The sequence below is a fragment of the Perca fluviatilis genome, chromosome 2 (assembly GCF_010015445.1).
Source record: "Perca fluviatilis chromosome 2, GENO_Pfluv_1.0, whole genome shotgun sequence".
NCBI classification, from domain to species: Eukaryota; Metazoa; Chordata; class Actinopteri; order Perciformes; family Percidae; genus Perca; species Perca fluviatilis.
This window is the reverse complement of record NC_053113.1, coordinates 33,274,076-33,294,004: the sequence shown is the minus strand read 5'-3', so window position 1 is coordinate 33,294,004 and position 19,929 is coordinate 33,274,076. Positions and strand designations below refer to the sequence as shown.

The window sequence follows — 19,929 nt, the reverse complement described above, 5'->3', positions numbered from 1 at the left end:
TAACGTTACTTTAGCAGCTGTATAGTTACCTGTAGTTATAACGTCACCGTTACGTTAACGTTACACTCGTTAGCTGTGGGGATTAAAGATAATATTGGGACCTCGTTCAATTTAGGACGTTGTGTCTTTGCCATAGGCCAGAGAGCCTGTTTAGCTGCGTCTATTCAGTAATAACCATGTAACATAGACTAGACTAAGAGCTATGGGGAGAGAATTTAGCTTTTTGCATATGAGCTAAATTTGTTTTCCAGTTAGCGTTACGTTAACAGTTTTCCCATCATTGCAAGGGTCATTAACCGTCCAACTTTGTGACGCGCAAATCAAATGCCGTTACCTCGATGCAGAGGGGTACTAAAACGACTCTGTCACAGGAGGAGGCCATTCATTTTTACTGTTGTTGGGGTTTGGTGTTAGAATAGCATCTAATTTGCTAAAATCATGGCGCAGACCGACATCCTTTTTTAATAACTCACTCTGTTCGGGCCACAAACTAAATTGCTTTTAATGTTGTTACTTTATCTATTGTTATAAAACAACAACTATGTTTTCATATGAAGAGGGGGGGGGGGAACAGTTAGATGGGCGGCAGTGGGATCTGACTGGTAATGATTAAAGCCTGACAACGGTAGCTGCGTGTGACCGATTAAAAGTGGAGTTAGGAGATTGACAGGCACAAAAAACACTCATGGATATTTCGTTTTACCAATGACTCCTTCAGATTTCAAATAATGCCATCTAAAACTGCAAAGAGCTCAACTGCTAAGCCAAGAGGGAAAGGGTCGCAGCCTCGGGATGACTCCGAAGACGAGCTGGATGTACCCCCTCAAGAAACCAACTCCAATGGCCAAGAGGAGGCACCGCCGACAACTGGCAAGTAACAAAGGGTGTTTTGGTGTCTGTGAATCTAAATAAGTTGTGTTCACTCAATTGCGTAGCGTGTATAGCCGTACTGGTAGTGGCCAATTGCCACAGCTGTGAAGCTCCTTTTTCTTACTTAAATCTCAACACGTAGCTAGCTAGTTAGAATGGCTGATATATTTTTTTCTGAAGTGTCAGTTATCAATAAATGTCTTCTGATTTCTGCGATGATTTTGATGTCGTCGAGTGTACTTCTTCCCGGGATCTTCTCAGCAAACGAGGTAATTTATTTCGGATAATGAAGTGTTTATGTAGTAGATCAGTGTTTTTTTACGTTATTCTTATAACTTAATAATTTGTAGTTTGTATAATTATACGCGAAACCTAAGATGCACATTAGTATTAAGTGATGTTTGTATTCTTTAGAACATGTTGAAATGCTTCACTGAGTGAGTGTCTGGCTGCAAGAATTTAATTTACGAACACCGACCACTTAGCTTGTTGTGCTTGCTTCTGTGAGCACAATAGATTTTGGACAGGTCGCTGTGGCTTGGTGTGATGGCAACATAATCGGTTTAACGTTATACATTATGAACACAAAACGAGATTTCCCCCGTCTGCGTTTTGAGTACAGTTCAGCATGAGTGAAAATGTGACGTTGATGGTCGAAATTTGCACTTCAGTTATTTATTAGAATGTGGCGCATCTATTCTCACGTATCAACGCTTCTCATGGAGAGCGTTTCTATCATAATGTGCGTTTGTTCATAATGTGCGTTTGTTCATAAGCGGCCATGGTCTTTTTTTTTTTTTTTTCTTCTCTTTTTGGGTTGGCTCTTGTTTTCAGAACAAAGAAAAATAACGCCTGTCAACTTTCTCTGGAGTCGTTGTTTGACTGCCGTTGTAACTTGCTGCCTGTGTTTTGTTTGTTTTTTTTCCTTTCGCCCCTCCACCCCTCCCCCATGCACCACTGTCCCCCACCTGAAACGACTCGCACAGAGGAATAAAAGTTGTACTTTTTTTTTTTTCTCCCTGTGCCACAGATCCGTCTCACGGGGAAGCTGCCGAGGCGGTTGATAATCGAAGTTTGGAGGATATTCTCGGTAGCATCCCTCCACCCCCGCCCCCAGCAATGACCAATGAACCGGGCGCTCCTCGCCTGATGATAACACATTTAGTTAATCGCAATTTTAAATCGTATGCAGGCGAGCAGATTCTGGGGCCTTTTCACAAGGTACAGCCAAACATGGTTACAAATGTCATCTCTGTGTGGGGAATACTTTAATAGGTGGTGTTAAGCTCACAGATTTACCATCATATGTAGTGTTTATCAATTTCCTTTTTTTTTATGTCCTATTATTCAACTGTACATGCTGTCTTGTGTAGCGGTGGACACTAAAAGTACAACATAATTAATGATACTACATTGTAACATTTATTGAGTTAAAAACAAAAAATCCTTAAAAAAAAAAAGAGAGGTCACACTCCTCCATTTTGATTTAGTGTGTGTAATGAAAGGGGTAGTGTGATATAGTGATGTGCTTACATTTCTCCTAAATTATGACTTTCCTTAAACTTTTGTCTTTTCACCTTTTTCTGCTCCTCTCATTGCGCTGCAAATATAAATATATTAAAGTAAATCTTAACTACACCTACTTGGAGTACATTGGCTATCATAATCTTACTATGCTTAAATGTTATATCGCTTGTAATGTTATGACATTTACATTATTTGTTTGTGGATGCAGTATATTTTATATAATTAAATTACTTTTTTTTGATCTTCTCTCTCACCCTTCTCTCAGCGCTTTTCGTGCATCATTGGTCCAAATGGGAGTGGGAAGTCCAATGTGATAGATTCGATGCTGTTTGTGTTTGGATACAGAGCACAAAAGATAAGATCCAAAAAGCTCTCAGTACTGATTCACAGCTCTGATAAACATAAGGATGTGCAAAGCTGTACTGTGGAAGTGCATTTTCAAAAGATTATTGATAAGGTATATATATCTTTGTCACACAGATGCACATTACACTCACTCTGGCCTCTCCTAAATGTATAATTACACAGTCCAAATTGAAAGTGGTGATTAGAAATATTTCTCTACTGGACAGATATTTTTCTTGAATTTTAAATATATTTTTTCCTCAGTGCTCATGAGATAATATTGCTACACCATGATCACACTAGTGACTAAACACAGACTCAAAGCAGTCATGAAAGTTACAACTAACACCCACACATGCCATAGTCAATTCATAATGTGCAAGAATTAATTCCACTATTTTGAACAAATTTTAAATGTGCCATTTAGTGACTAGGCTCTACTCATTTGATTGTACTGTAAAAAGTCAATAAAAGTGGTGTTTTAATTGAGAGACAAAAGTATTGTTTTGCATTAGTTCACAAATTACTCTGACAACTGAATGTAGTACAAAGAATTAGAGTTAAACATGTTTCTATGTTTGATCTGTCTCAGGGGGTGTAAGTTTTTCCTTGGCCATTGTTAAATGTTTCTATTTTCTTTCTGTAAGGTCCAGGAGTTTACAGAAAATTTAAATCCAGTTGTTAAATTAATGCCGGTCTTACAATCTGACATTTCTGAAACAATTTTTTTTAAATTCTTTTTTTTTTTTTTAAAGAAGTGGTGTAGACAATTTAGATTATTGGACTGCTTTTTAAAATTAATACATGCTTAGGCAAATTGTCTACCTTTTTTACAATGCATTTCTAATCTCATCATCTTGTCTAACATGTTTTTTAATTGTGTAAATTTAACATGATAGAATACACTGCAATATTGATATGGTTTATTTAAAAGTTAGTGTAGCTGGCCTAGATCTGTTGTGTGCTTTTTAAACAATCCTTTTTCTTAATTGTTTTAAACGTCTTTTTCTCTAACCACTCCCAGTGGATTTGTCGGTATTGTGAGTATTATCATTTTGATGTGTAGAGCTGTTTTAGAGTTTCTCCTGAACTGTTGTTGCACTAAGCTGCTCTGTGTCTTCTGCCCCTCCTCCCCCCTCTCTGAGCCAGGAAGGAGATGACTACGAAGTCATCCCCAACAGCAAGTTCTATGTTGCCAGGACTGCCAACAAAGACAATTCCTCAGCCTACCATATCAATGCCAAGAAAGCCACATTCAAAGAAGTGGGGGCTTTACTCCGAAGCCATGGTATTGACCTAGACCACAACAGATTTCTGATCTTACAGGTAATTATACTTTTTTTGATGTAATTTCCTTTTCCACTTCTAACCCTGCTTTTTTGTTGTTGTTGTTGTTGTTTTTTAAATCCCTGCTGTGGCCATCACATTCTGTCAGAGATTTCCTGCTCTTCGCTCTCTGCCCATTTCCCAGTCCTCCTTGAGTCAAATGTTTCATGGCTACCTTAAAGCCATGCCTGTCTGTGGGAATAACCTGTTGCACTGGAATTGGAAAAAAGGAGAGGATATGCCCTCTGCCAGCCCTTAGACTGCTATAGCAGCGCATCATGGTTTGAAACAATGTGGAAAAGGTGCGAACCATTATTTGCTGCTTTAGAATTTTAAGGAAAAAATACAATTTTACCCATACATGGACCTGGATGTGAGTGGCTGTAGTTGAATAACAAACTCAGACTTTGTAGTGAGAAACTTTGTTTTATGGGGTTGACCCTCCAGTGGGGACAGGTTGACCTCCCTTCCCCTCCCTTTCCCATGTACCTGCCACGCTTTAGCAGCACGTAAATATTGGCGTGTGAGAATAGACCCCAACCCCAATATTAGCAGTGCTGCTTCAGGGTGGCTGGATCAAACACCCTCCATAACCATGGCTTTAATATTGGTTCAACATTGTGTTCCCTTTTTTATTTTATTTTTTATTTTTTATACCTCCACTGTGAATGTAATGCATCTTTTATATTTTTAAATATTTTTTTCCTGTACGAAATGTTTTTTGTATTCTACTTTTTTTTCTTCTTTTTTTAGCATTGTGTTGCACTGAGTTTGCACCAGTTCACTAGTTACACTACCCATTCTGATTGTATTACATGTGTACCCTACCCATTATTATGGATTCACCCATGGCTTTATGGGGTGATGACACAGGTCAGCAAAACAAAATGGCTGATTTAAGTGTGTGTGTGTGTGTGTGAGAGAGAGAGAGTGAGTAAGTGTGTGTGAGAGAGAGAGAGAGTGAGTAAGTGTGTGTGAGAGAGAGAGAGTGAGTAAGTGTGTGTGTGTGTGTGTGTGTGTGTGTGTGTGTTTGAGAGAGAGTGAGTAAGTGTGTGTGTGTGTGTGTGTGAGAGTGAGAGTGTGTGTGTGTGAGAGAGAGAGAGTTGAGTAAGTTTTTTTTTTTGTGTGTGTGTGTGTGTGTGTGTGTGTGTGTGTGTGTGTGTGTGTGTGTGTGTGAGAGTGTGATGGCTGTATGGGAAGAGGCTTTAGCTTTTCTCCAAGGTCACATTTCCAGGCTTCTAGCTAAGGGGAAGCTGTCTATTTTGTGATGTGGGATCTCCACTACCTCTACTGGCTTCTCCTTTCGTTCATACATTCAAGTAATATGTGAGCTGCCTTTTGTCCCAACATATAAATGAAACCTACATTGGGACTTAGATCTATATCTGCAGTTAATTTGTGTTTTAACATGACATTTATTTAGTAGGAATATTGTTACTCTGAGCCTACCTCAAAAAATAAATAAATAAAAATGAACACATGTTCAGACAAATACAAATTATACTGGATAGTTCTAACTTGGGGCCAAGTAGTATACAAGTACAGTCTTTTAAACTTTACATAATCAAAAGCATTTGTTTTTAATCACTTACATTTTGATAATTATCATTTTAAGACTAGCTGTGTAATGGGCAGTGATTGTTGGTAGGGTAGTGACTCCAAGTGTTCTGAATTCTGTGTAACATGTCAGTGAAACACTATCCACTCATTCACTCAATCATATATATTTTTGAAGAATAAGTGCAGTATTTTAATTTAATCTCGTATTCTTTATTTTTTGTTTTTTTGTTTGTTTAGTGTAACACTCGTGGTTATTCTTACATTCTCTGAGTGGGAAAAGCAATTAGGTTCTCAAAGGGAACCTCTAGAAATATATTTTTTTGTACACTGGACTTGACTGTGTGTAGCAGATCAGCTTTATTTTTAGGTTTAGAGTTATGAATTCAATTGACCACATATCTTAAGTAAGTGGACTTTTTTAAATTATTATTATTATTATTTTTATTATTATAAGTGTTTTCTGATAACTTTTAGCTCTATGTTTTCAGTGAATGATTGCATGCATGTCTTTGTCCATGTGTTGTTCTGGACTGCACTTAGGGTGAGGTGGAGCAGATTGCCATGATGAAGCCTAAAGGCCAAACAGAGCATGATGAGGGCATGCTGGAGTATATGGAGGACATTATAGGCTCCTGCCGCCTTAAGGAGCCCATCCTAACCCTGGCCCGCCGCATTGAGCTACTCAATGAGCAGAGGGGAGAGAAGGTGACATACACTTATACACTTTCTGCTCATACAGTCATAAGCTAACCAACTTTCCTTCCTGTGTCCTGACTTCAATTGCTGAGCATTTATACAGTAGAGGTTAGAGTTTGAAGAGGCTTTTTTTTTTTTTTATGTGCAATGCATGTGTTTGGCAGCTTTTGATGCACATATCTGAGATGAAAATAATACATTTTTATAGTTGTATAACTGTAAGGTATGTAAGATAAGTTGGTACTCGGCTGGGCCAACCATGCAGACATGATTCAGGGGTTTTCATAGAAAACATTTTGTACACCCATTTACTTACTGAAGATTGTGCTATCTTGGTATGTTGAAACATTTCTTTTTCTTTTATTGTACTATATAAGCAAGATGATACTGGAGGGATTAGAAAACAATGAGTGAATTCCATTGTAGCTTGAATTAAAATGTTATGCTGCACAGAATAATGTAAATGCTGTAAAATATTTATTTTAACATGTCACTAATGCATATAATTTATGACTAGAAATGTTATTAAAATTACTGCAATATGTTCACTGCCCTAGCTAAACCGAGTAAAGCTAGTGGAAAAGGAGAAGAATGCTTTGGAGGGAGAAAAGAACAAAGCTGTGCAGTTCCTCACCCTGGAGAATGACATCTTCAAGCACAAGAGTCAGCTCTACCAATATTATGTGTGAGTGTACCAGCACCATCTCTCTGGTCTGTACAAGACAAATTGAACCATATAATCTCATTCCATTTCAATGTAGACACAACAGCAGCATAGAAAAGAGAAAATCCATTGAATGAATGGCAATGTTATACTGTGTATTTCTAAACCTAACAGGTGCAGCGTGACCCTTCTAATGCCAATATCTTTGTTTTATATAAAAAACAGTCCATTTATGTTTAAAACGTTAAGTTTTACCTCACACTGGTTTTTCCTGATATCTCGTTGCCATTAGTCATGATCTGCAGAAGCGTGTGGTTGATAAAGGACAGGAGAAGCAGAAGATCTTGGAGGACACCAAGGAACTCACTGAGAAAAATGAAAAGATATCACAGGAGACAGAGAAAATGAACCAAGAGCTCAAAAATGTGGAGAAGTAAGGCACTTTTTGTCCCCCCCCCCCAACTAACTAATGTAACATGCTTAGGTTACAAACGTTTTTAGAAGGTTACTAGTTTTTCTACACAATTTTGTGGTTGTTGTCAGTGCCTCTTTTGACCTAAACTGATTTTTGTTTTAGAGGCAAAATTCCAGTTCAGGTCTAGAAAAGTAGAACTGTAATTTATATGTACTAAAATTTGATAGTTCCACAAATGTTTGCCAAAAAGTATAGAAAAGTGTTGTTCCCTTGCAAAAAATAAAACTGTATAAACTTGTTGTTCTAACCCGCCAGAATTTTATACATTTTTGGCTTTGATAGATTATTTTTTAAAACTGACAAAACTGGCCTGAGCTTTACTATGAAGAGTTTACTGTTTTGGGCCTATTATTATTTGTGACGTACACATTGTTTTGCATATTTTTTGTATTCTGTTCAGTTGATTTTTCCATGATTGACGTGAGTGTACTCAGTAAAAATGCGGTTCCTTCACCAGAAAACAAAATAAGATCAGCAAGTACATTGAGACACAGAAGGAGAAGTTCACCCAGCTGGACCTGCAGGATGTTGAAGTGCGTGAGAAGATTAAACACTCCAAGAGCAAGAACAAGAAACTGCAGAAGCAACTGGAAAAGGACAAAGAAAAGGTGCGTAGGCCTTCAAATTGTGGTCCACTATTACACACAGTTCAATTACTTCATTTAACTTGGTGTCACTGTTTGGTACTCTGCAGCAGTTGTGATTATTTCACTCCCACACTATCACAGTAGGCATTCTCAGTGTTTAGAGGCACACAGGTCACATAATTTGTCAGGAGAGCATTATTGTAGCCATTTCCCCCCCAAAAATGTACAATCTATATCCATTAACAAATACAGGGTTGCACTAAGTCAAGACAAGCTAGCACCAGTGGTATGATACTCCAGTGTTACTGTTTATTTTGTCCCGTGGCCAAGAAAGAAACATGGGCACTAAAAATACAATTTCCGTTGCTTATAAAAAACACTAGGGTTGTTGTTTTGAGGCCTAGGGAAAAAGACTTTAAGGCTTTAAAGAAACCTAAATGAATTGCCGAGTTCAAGAACATTTTTAACGCTTATGTTTAGTTTGAATCAAATTTACTAGAATCATTCATGCCACAGGTTCATGTTTTACAGTTGTAAACACAGCCCGGCACGGTTTCTGTTTTTTAAGTATGGTTCATTTTATTATGTTTAGGTTGTTAGGGATACATCTGACACATATCCTAGAGATAAATAATTTAAAAACGTTGGTGGATATTTTTTTGTGAAAATTTAAATACTATAAATTTGTGTCAAAAATATAACCGTTAGTGTAGCTTCATAAACAAAAGGCCTGGCTGCTGGAAGAGTTATAGTTTCCAAAGAAATGTAACTTGACATTCTGCATGATAGCTACAGCTACACAAAGCAAGACTAAGTAGAGTGAAATTGCCATTCATACAAAAAATGTGAATATTGCTAACAGATACTGGTCTTGGACATGATACCCTATGTGACTATGACTATGTAAAAAAATCCTGTATAAAATTGTAAATCAAATTTAATGGCAGGAAGGGCTATTCTTTTCCAAAAATAGCCACTAGGGGGCTGTGAAGTAACACAAGTTGATGTTAGTGTGTGCCTATTGATAGAAATCATGCTCTGTTTCCCTATTAATGATGTTCCTGTTTCCTAGACTAATGTTTCTCTAACTTGCACACTTACTGAAAAACTTTTCACACAAAATTAGAGTTAAACGTTTTCTCTTAACTGTAGGTATAGCTTCTCATCTCCCTCTCTGCTCTAAAACTCTATCTGTTCCACCTACAATGGCTGTGCTCTGGAAACGTGTTGGTCAGAGGGGGAGCTGGGCAGAGGCAGGCAGACCTCTGGGGAGCAGTGTTCTGCTGTGTGGTAGTCAACTATGGCCTGGCTTGTGTAACACTCCCAGCAGCCACATTCACATTTCACCCGCAGTTAACCCTACAAAACATAGACTATATACACACACACACACCACTCCTTGCCTTGTTTCAGCCCTGCCAAGTGGCAGACTGTTGTGCCAGTCTTAACCAGGGCTTGCTCAGTGCTGAATGTGTGTTTAGAGTTGATTACAGTTGTATGTTTTGGCCTGCTTCTGAAAGTGTAGCAGAGTTGCCCATAACTGGCACTGGCAGAAAGCCCATTCAATTCTTTTACTTTATACCTCTTGTCTCCCAGTCTTCACCGATCCCTTAATCTCATCATCTAATTTAAGAGGTAAAGGGCTATTAATCTATGATTGGTTGAAGTGTGTATTGATGAATTATGTCCTCAAGTTGAACCTAGACAGGTGTAGTCACTGTTGCTTAGAATCCAGACTCGGACACATCTCATCTGTTTTTGTATGTTCTCCTGTCTGGCTCATCTTTCAGCTGGAGGAAGTGCGCGGTGTACCAGCCAGCAGTGAAAAGGCCATCTCTGAGGCAACGGCTTGCAAGGAAGAGCTGGAGAAGCAGAAGGCAAAAGAAGAGAAAAAACTTGAGGAGGTGATGGAGAGTCTGAAGGAAGAGACCAGCGGCTTGCAGCAGGACAAAGAGGTGTGTGTGTGTGTATAAATCTTGGTTGTTTGTTTTTTTTGTATTGTTTTCTGTAAAGTCTCTTGGTCTTCCAACCTTACCTCTCCTCTTTTTGTATTCTCCAGACCAAAGAGAAAGAGCTGATGGAGCTCAGCAAGGCTGTAAATGAGACCCGTTCTCGTATGGACCTGGCTCAGTCGGAGCTCGACATCTACCTTAGCCGCCACAACACAGCTCTGACACAGCTCAACACGGCCAAGCAGACACTTCAGACAACCTCTGACACGCTGCGCGAGCGCCGTGCCGCCATCAAAGACCTGGAAGTCAAAATACCCCAGAAAGAACAGGAGCTCAAAAGGGTAAAGCCGACATCAATCTTGTTGTGTAGATGGGCTTTTTGTTTAGGCTGCATTTACACGTGACGTCTTGTGTTGAAAGCATTACACATCCAGCTGTGCTCACTACATCTGCTGACAATTTCTATCCAGCGTATCCTGTATAAACTTCTCCTTGAATTGCTCTTCTCCTTTTCTCTGCAGGACGAGGGAGCATTGGAGCAGCTGATGAAGATGGATAATGAGACAAGGGAAGTGGTGAGGGAAATAAGGCAGAAGGTGGATGAAGCCAAAAGCTCTCTGTCCTCTAACCGCAGTCGAGGAAGGGTCCTGGATGCCCTCATGCAGCAGAAGAAGAGTGGCAGAATCCCTGGCATCTTTGGAAGATTGGTAAAACGCTGTTATAACAAATTAATTACCAGAGTTACACAGCAACAATATAATTTATGGTCATCATCTAGTTACCGTGATCACAACAACTTGAGTCTCATCATTGCTATATTAACGTCAGCCCTGCTTTACCAATTTATTTCATTGTATTTGATTTTTAAGCATTCAATGTCTGTAATTAAAAAAACAAAACAAAGCAGAAGTATATACTGTAGTAGCTGTATTACAAATTATTTTTCGTGCTTGTAGGGGGACCTTGGAGCCATAGATGAGAAGTATGATGTGGCCATTTCCTCTAGTTGTGGCGCTCTAGACAACATCGTGGTGGATACCATTGACACAGCTCAGAATTTAATTTTGTCTCCTTCAGGATAGATTGGTTTAGCTTCTCTGTGAAATATCATCATACATGCTACAGTCTAAGTACTGACTTCAGTAGCTGGTCAAGACAGTAGTTCAGTTCAGTATATTTGACCACTTACAGGAATTGTATTATTTTGTTACTGGCATTATCTCTGGAAAAGACGTACATTTACTAAACTTTTAAAACTATGTTGAGCCATTCAGATGGATGAGGAGATCCTTATCTTGCTCCACCTTCTCATTTCTCCTCACTTCCTTTGCTCAGATGAAGGTTTGGGAGAGGAACATGGCTCCCATTCGCACTCCAGAGGACAGCCCTCGTCTCTTTGACATGGTGCGTGTGAAAGATGAGAGTGTGCGACCAGCTTTCTACTTCGCCCTAAGGGACACTCTGGTGGCCCAGGACATGGAGCAGGCCACAAGGATGGCCTTCCAGAAAGACAAGCGCTGGAGAGTGGTCACCCTGAAGGGACAGATCATTGAGATGGCTGGTGGGTGGCCCACTTTTTATGTCATAACTTTACCTGGCTAATCTTTTTTTTTTCCTCGAGCTTGCATACTTATGGCTCTCTCAGTAAAGATAGTGCATTCCGTTTTTACGAACCGGATTTTAATTTAATTTGTTTTATAAATCTCCCTGTGGTCTGGTATGTGCTTCACAGGAACCATGACTGGAGGAGGAAGAGCATTGAAGGGCAGGATGGGCTCCTCTATTGGCACAGAGGTCTCCCAGGAGGAGGTGAGTGTTCTTCAGAAATCTTAGAGTAGAAAATTGGTCCTAACTGGCATGACATTTAAAGCGATCCATATTTGATGCTACTTTTAACCCAACTTTGTCTAGAAAGGAAAACGTTTGAAATAAAATGTTTTAGTATTCCATTTAAAATAATGCCACACATTTTTTCATAGAAACGTATTAGATTCAGATTTCTTGTTACTCATTTTGTCCAGAGTAACATGGCTACATTTAAACAACTGTACATGCTGCGCAGAAATGGCAAAATCTGGACCATGAGACCAACCGATTGTGCCAATGCATTGCTTAATGTAATACCTATACCAAGGCATGCTCACATTTAACGGGATTTCTTATACAGTAACAACATAACAAATAGGCATAATGTCTAAGCAGCACAACATGCAATACTCAAAAAGCAGATTAAATTTAATATTTTTATGTAAATTGTAAATTTCATGTACATTTTGTTCATCTTCCTTAGAACTAGCTTTTAAAACAAGTGACACTATTTTCTGTATTTAGTTTATTGTACCGTTAAGATATAATTATAATGAAGTTGTCCGTATCGCAGAACTGTGATGTTATTCAATCTCATAGGAGACCTTATACTCCTTACTTTAAATGGTTGATGCTGGCTTCAGAAATAAATCCTAATTCCTGCTGTAAGGTAATAGTATTGATGTCTCGCCTAAAGCACGTTTCCCAGAAGTAATTCTGAGATATTGGATGAAAATGGACCCTGCCATAATCACCACAGCAGGCGTGATTACGTGAGACGTGATTATTATCGTGTGTTTTCTGCAGCTTGACCGTATGGAGAGCAAGCTGAATGAGAAAGTGTCGACGCTGCAGGGCTGCCAAGAGAAAAGGCTGCAGCTAGAGGAGAACGTCCAGCGCCTGCGACCAGAGCTCAGAGATATGAAGAACACCCTGGAAAAATACGCCAACAGCATGACTGTACGGCAAATGCAAATATTCCTTTTCCATCACTGTTTCTGTCTCACTCATTTGGTGTATTTATGATCTAAATATGAAACCCCCTACTATGTATAGCCAACCATAAAATGTGACAGTATTAACTGATAAAGAGTATTTTCCTGCTTTCCTTCAGAGTCTAGCTGATCAGGAGGCTCACTTGAAACTTCAGATCAAGGAACTGGAGGCCAATGTGCTGGCTGCTGCCCCAGACAAGGCCAAACAGAAACAGATGGAGAAGAGCCTGGAAGCTTTCAAGAAAGGTAGGGCCCTTCTGTAAACTGTAAAGAGAAATATTGTTGTCAAATGTTATCAAATTAATGTTTGATCTCATGTTAGACCTTATGGAAAATAATGACGCTCCACATAATCACATGGTGTCAAAATGGTCATATTGAGTTATTGTTTTTAGTTTGACTGTTTTAATGAGTCTACATGTTTACATGCCAGTTTGATTCATGACTGTTTTGTTTTGTTTTCCCAATTTAATCCCTCTAAATATGTATCATCACATTGAATGTCCAAAATGAATATTATCATTCTCTTATTCCTTTCTCCCTGTTCTGTCCCTTCATAACTCTTTCAGACTATGATGCTGCGTCCAGTAAGGCTGGCAAGGTGGAAAATGAGGTGAAAAGGCTCCACAACCTGATTGTAGACATCAATAGTCACAAGCTTAAGGCTCAGCAGGACAAGCTTGACAAGATTAACAAGGAGCTAGATGACTGCTCCTCCACCATAACCAAGGCCAAAGTGGCCATAAAGACTGCTGACCGGTGAGGAAATAATACCTGTTTTACCTAGTGGTCCCCTAATACTGTATCTGAAGTCTCTTTCCCAAAATTCAGCCTGGATGCAGAATTACAGCCACTAGAGCCAGTCCCACAATGAGCTTTCCTTAGGATGTGCCATTTCTGTGTCTGTAGCTTTAAATGCTATAGACCTTTTTCACGGCAGACATGTTGACATGTCATAGTAGGAAAAGCACAGGTGTATTCAAAACCATTAATGATGGCTGCATTCCACTTAGGAGAGGCTGTCAGTACCCGATCCGTTCCACCTGCACAATCCGTTCTGCGCATGCGCAAGATGTTCACGCATGCGCTGTGGTACGAGGGTTTACGACACTACCCAATCTGTTCCCACGCTAGCCTCCAGCTAACTTTAGTTTAGCTAATAGCTAATTCGGCGGACCACTAGGTGATTATAGCTGTCTGCCGTTAGCCTCCACCAGGAAGCTAACGTTAGTTTAGCTAACGGTTAATTTGGCTAACCGCTAGCTGATTGTAGCGGCCTGCTGTTAGCCTCCACAGTTAAGCTAACGTTAGTTTAGCTAACAGCTAATTCGGCTAATCGCTAGCTGAGACAGCATGTAAACTTTAAAAGACCCTCAAAATAAAACTTGAAAATAAACGTTAACATATATAACAGCTGTTACGTCAGTTCTACTTGTGCTCATTTAAAATACAATCACTCAATACTTGTCTTTATTGTTATTACTGTAAAGTCGTAATTTAGCTGTAGCCTGATTTTCCCATTATGTTTGACTTAACGTTATTTTAGACTGAATCTAGCTGTCCGTTCTGCCTGCACGATTCGTTCTGCGCATGCGTTAATTTAGACTGAAGGCTGTTGGCTAGCGGTTAGCCGAATTAGCTGTTAGCTATCCCGGTGGAGGCTAGCGTGGAACAGATTGGGCAGGTCGTAAAACAGTATTATCATCTGCGCATACGTCATGGCGTACGTGTCATCTTGCACATGTGCAGAACGGATCGTGCCGGTGGAACGGATCGGGTACCGACAGAGGCCCTGGTATTGGGCATGGTGACTCACTGAAATAGCTCACTGGGACACCAGATGGAATTGAGCCATCGTTAAGGTTATCAATTTCAGCTGTGCTTTTCCTACTATGAAAAGTCAAAATGTCTGCTGTGAAAAAGGTCCATTGAGGAGGAGGGGGGGCCTTGACCAACTGCCATGCTTTGCTCGTTGGGGGCGAACGCTCTTACTGGGTGAGCTAGAAGTCACCCCGCCATGGGACCTTTTTAAGGAGATCAATATTTGTGTCAGGTCTGTGCATCACATGTAAGTAGCGTTAGCTTACAGGAACACTGACTGAACTCCTCTCTTCTTCCTATTGTTGTCATTGGTTTCTCTGAGTTAATGAATGTTGTGGCTGTAGCAAGTAAGAAAGGCATCTAGTCCTAAGTATCTGTAGCTGGAACATTTGGGTTGATTGTGTGGGCAGACCCGCCTAGCAGTCTGATGTAGCAAGACGACACTGGTGGCAGGAAGCGCTCTTCCAGCCGATTTAAGAACAAGGTGTAGCTTGTAAACTGAGGCACACAGCTTTGTGAAAGGTCTTCTTCCTTGATGTCAAATTCCAACTTGATGTATTTGAACTCAGTGAGGAGGAGGAAACGGCTGCAGACGTTTCTTTTGTATATGTATGTCATGTAGACAAGATGGTTATTTGAACTCAGTGAGGAGGAGGAAACGGCTGCAGACGTTTCTTTTGTATATGTATGTCATGTAGACAAGATGGTTGCTCTTCAGCAGCCAGTCACTCAATAACAATTTTGTTTTGCAAGACTTAAACCTTGACAGTTGTTTCTCACTCACATACCTATATTAACCACTACCACTCTGACAGAATGTAATATCTGTGTCGCCTCTGCAGCAACCTGAAGAAGTGTGAGGAGAGTGTGAAGCGTGTGCAGGGTGAGCTGGAGGACATTGAGAAGTCATTGGCTGAGCTCACTGAACAACTGAAGAAACTGGAAGACGAGGCCGGCGAGGTCATGAAGGCCTGTCAGGAGGCTGAGGTTGGCAGATTATTTTTTGGGGGCTTTACCTTTTATTATAGTGACAGTGGATAGACATGAAAGGGGGAAAGAGATGGGGGATGACACGCAGCAAAGGGCAGCAGGTCGGATTCAAACCTGTGCCGCTGCAGGACTCGGCCAACCTGGGGCGAACGCTCTTACTGGATGAGCTAGAGGCCGCCCCTTGCGAGTTTTCTACAGATTTTCACAGAAAAATGCCTTGATATTTTATACCAATATATCCAAAAGTAGAAACATTCAGTTTCATTTCAACATGGTTCATTGTAAACCTGGTCTTCTTGCCATGTCCATAGCCAGGACAGCATCTATAATTTGAAAAGTTGATTACAATTCCCAGAAAGCAATGAAAAATACAATAAACTGTTAAAATAAATAAATAAATAAATATATATATATATATATATATATATATATAAATATATATATATATAAATAAATATATATATAAATATATATATATAAATATATATATATAAATATATATATATATAAATATATATATAAATATATATATATAAATATATATATATAAATATATATATATATATATATAAATATATATATATAAATATATATAAATATATAAATATATATAAATAAATAAATATATATATATATATATATATATAAATAAAAAACACACACACAAAATGTCATTGATACTTAAGACCAACTGCACTTTTTGTTGTTGTGTGTAGAATAACCACATCTAAATGAATTTTAAACACTGGACTAAGCGGAGTACCACTGTCTTTGTCTTGTCCTCCAGGCGGCTCTCCCTGAGGTGCAGGAGCAGTATCAGGGGGTGTTGAAGGAGATCAAGGTGCTGCAGCAGCAGGAGCACGCCATGCAGGAGGAGTCCCTCAGCGTCCGGCTGCGCATCGAACAGATCGAGACCACCATCACCGACCAAAACCGACAGATCAAACACTGGCAGAAAGAGGTGGCTGGGCGTGTGAATTCAAGCACATCTTGGGTTTTATTTTTGTAATTTTGGTCGTAGGCTTTATTGGTAATGATAACATTATACTCAAAGTAGTAGTTGAGAACTGGGAGCTCAGCGGCGTTAACTGAACACCGTTTAATGGTAAAATGTTCAGGATTTCAAAAATGTCCTTTTTATTTTTTCTAAAATGAAGGCTGGTATTTAACCAGCAGTTTGTTGTTGTTGTTTTTTTTTAAAGTTATTGTTGGAACTTACAGGTGGTTCTGTTCACACTGATGATCCATGGCAAATGTGTGAGTGAATAAGTTCTAATTTTGGGTGTGTCAATTCATCTTGTTTATATTCTTCAGGCCACCAAGCTATCCCTTCATACCATCGAGGGCAATCCAGCAGAGGAACTTCCTGTTCTTACTTCTACTGAACTTGAAGAAATCGCCAGCCCTAACGTCATTATGAACACGATCGCCACGTTGGAGACAAAGTGTGCTCAGATGAAGCCCAACCTCGGGGCCATCGCTGAGTATAAGAAGAAGGTATATCTAACCCTAGCAGGGGTTCACAAATGTTATGATTATTGAAAGTGGTTACATTTCTTCAGTTTACAGCAAACGCCCAATAAGAGGCCAATTTCAAATTTGATTGAAAGAAAAGTCTTGAGTTTAAGGCTCTTAAAGCTGTAGTGCGTAGTTTCTGTCTCCCCCATGAGGAATTCTAAGCAATGTCAGTGCACCCACATGACACAAGCCTTGCGCTTGAGTTTCTGCACGCGAAAGTCGCCGGGCAACACCAATTTCTTAACAGCCAAACTGAGAAATGCAGAGTTGTGTGAAGCTGATAGTCTTAAAGCAACACCACAGATTCTTTTGTACCTTTTCTAAAATAATGTTTCCAAAATCGAACGGCACGTCTGCATTCGCTTTGCGGCCCTCTATCGGCTATAACGGCACTATGCAAGTTTCCCAGATCGGGTAGCAGATCTGTAGTTTGAATGAGACCTAAGAAATTTACGACCGCGATAATGGACAATCCCGCTTCCAACCTGTAGGGGGACCGAAAAGGAAAAGTGCTTTGGTGTTGCTTTAATTAGCTTTGTATCGACTCATTTGAAAATGAAAAAATAATTATGGAATCCTGTTAAGAATTTATGAAAAAGGAAAGCCAGTTTCAGCGTGTCATTGTGTGTTTTCAGGAGGAGCTGTACCTGCAGCGCGTGGCCCAGCTGGACGAGATCACTAACCAGAGGGACCAATTCAAACGCGGCTACGAGGACCTGCGCAAACAGCGCCTCAACGAGTTCATGACCGGGTTCAACATGATCACTAACAAGCTGAAGGAGAACTACCAGATGCTCACACTGGGCGGCGACGCAGAGCTGGAGCTCGTGGACAGTTTAGATCCCTTCTCGGAGGGAATCATGTTCAGGTAGGAGCAGGAAAATCAAGTCCCAAAGGCACATTTAGTCGCTATAAATCCTGTCCTTTGTTTGAGTTCTGATTTTGTTTCTTTTTCGGCCTCTCTGTAGTGTGCGTCCACCAAAAAAGAGCTGGAAAAAGATCTTTAACCTGTCAGGGGGGGAAAAGACCCTGAGCTCCTTGGCTCTGGTGTTTGCTCTGCACCACTACAAACCCACACCGCTCTACTTCATGGACGAGATAGACGCTGCTCTCGATTTTAAGAACGTCTCCATTGTGGCCTGTTACATTTATGTGAGTATGGACCTGTGTGTTGGGCAATGAGACAAGCTGCATGGTGAAGTGGTGAAGTTATGGGTTAGGAATGTGTTGTGATAAACAACTCAGGACGGGGCTGATTTATTAAGTAATTAAACATTTTAGCCAGTTAATCTGGAGCTAATCAGTGCTGGTGGGTAACCCTGGAGAGTTCAGACTAATCACGTGTTTTTGAGAGTACTAAACCTTTAACTGTACCCATTATTATTATTATTATTATTATTATTATTATTATTATTATTACTACTACACAAACTAGCTGTGTTTCCATTTATTTTTTTTTATCCTGCTTCTATGCTGCTTTGCTTCACCTTTTTAATATCTATTTAGTTGTTACTATTTCTGTTGTGCTGATCTAATTGTCTTTACTTTGTAAAGTGCCTTTGAGTACCTTTTTTTTCTAAAGCACTATATAAAATAAATTTATTATTTCTGTAGGCATTTGGGTAAATGTACACTTCATTCTTCAGTTTACAGTTTGACAGCCCCTCTGCAGCGGTTATGTAATAACTCGATTAGGACGAAAATGTCAAATCTCTGGGTCAGTAATTTCTTTTCCTTTTCTCATCTGTGTGCAGGAGCAAACGAAGAACGCTCAGTTCATCATCATCTCCCTGAGGAACAACATGTTTGAGATCGCCGATCGTCTCATCGGCATCTACAAAACCCACAACACCACCAAGAGTGTGGGAATCAACCCCAAGACCATCGTGTTCAAAGAGCACGATGCCATCACTGCTTAAACCTCCGAGGGCGAGCTTTGAGGCTTTCCTTTCCCTTTTTATACACGTGTACATATTTGTAATGTCTTTTTTTATTCTATCCTTTTACGATTAAATGCTGCTATTTTTATTACTATCTCAAACAATAAATGTTTTCTGGCAAGATCTTTGTCTCATGTGCATGAACATAACCATACAACTTTTTGAATATATTTGGACGAAGTATTTAAGGTGTCTGTCAACACTTTTGTTTGAATTCTAAACCATGTTCAGTCAGGGCCCAAATGATTGATAAAGGGGACAGGGATGGACAGATTGTGAAATTCTGGGCTGATACCGATGTTTAAAATAAGAATTTGGCTGATACCAGGGGTGCACGATTCAGAAAATGTCACGATTCAATATCCATTTTCAGGCTCAAGATTCGATTCAAAAATCAAAGCTTGAATCACGATTTCGATGAGGATTTTCTCTTTTTTTTGCACACCTAGCTGATACCAATGTTTTGTTTTATTATTCCCTCTTTTGTGACAGGGAGATAAAACGATTGAAAAGTTCAGTTATTTTTTTTTTTTTTTTTTAAAGTCATTCATCCATTATTTTACACAATCTTTAAATGAGCACAAATTCAAACTTTTTTTCAGTACTTTCATAGCCCAACAGACATTTTGTGAAAACAAACGTGAAAGCCATTAATATCCTTCAACAGTAACGCTGCTTTCGGCATTGGAAATCGCTGTCGTTCCCAAGCCGTCAGGCTGAGCATCCAAACTCCATATATCAGAAACTGCCAACCAGCCAGCAGCTTCACAGTGGCAGTCAACGAGGAGAGTATCGGCCGATACCAATATTCTGCTGAAAAAGACCTGATTACAGAAGCACCGAAAGATATTTTTGTA

At 39.6% G+C, this 19,929-nt stretch overlaps 1 protein-coding gene across 1 annotated transcript; it reads left to right on the top strand.

The window, feature by feature from the left end:
* The first annotated feature begins 613 nt into the window (after positions 1-613).
* Positions 614-19,192, top strand: smc4 (structural maintenance of chromosomes 4). Its single transcript, XM_039825592.1, has 23 exons — positions 614-870; positions 1,901-2,091; positions 2,663-2,854; positions 3,892-4,068; positions 6,169-6,333; positions 6,882-7,009; positions 7,281-7,421; positions 7,921-8,071; positions 9,841-10,005; positions 10,110-10,343; positions 10,524-10,709; positions 10,959-11,068; positions 11,277-11,563; positions 11,735-11,811; positions 12,616-12,768; positions 12,923-13,049; positions 13,373-13,562; positions 15,467-15,611; positions 16,402-16,575; positions 16,929-17,111; positions 17,768-18,000; positions 18,101-18,284; positions 18,887-19,192. The coding sequence occupies exons 1-23, from the start codon at positions 729-731 to the stop codon at positions 19,049-19,051; spliced, it is 3,900 nt and encodes a 1,299-aa protein (XP_039681526.1). The 5' UTR covers positions 614-728; the 3' UTR covers positions 19,052-19,192.
* Positions 19,193-19,929: the final 737 nt, after the last annotated feature.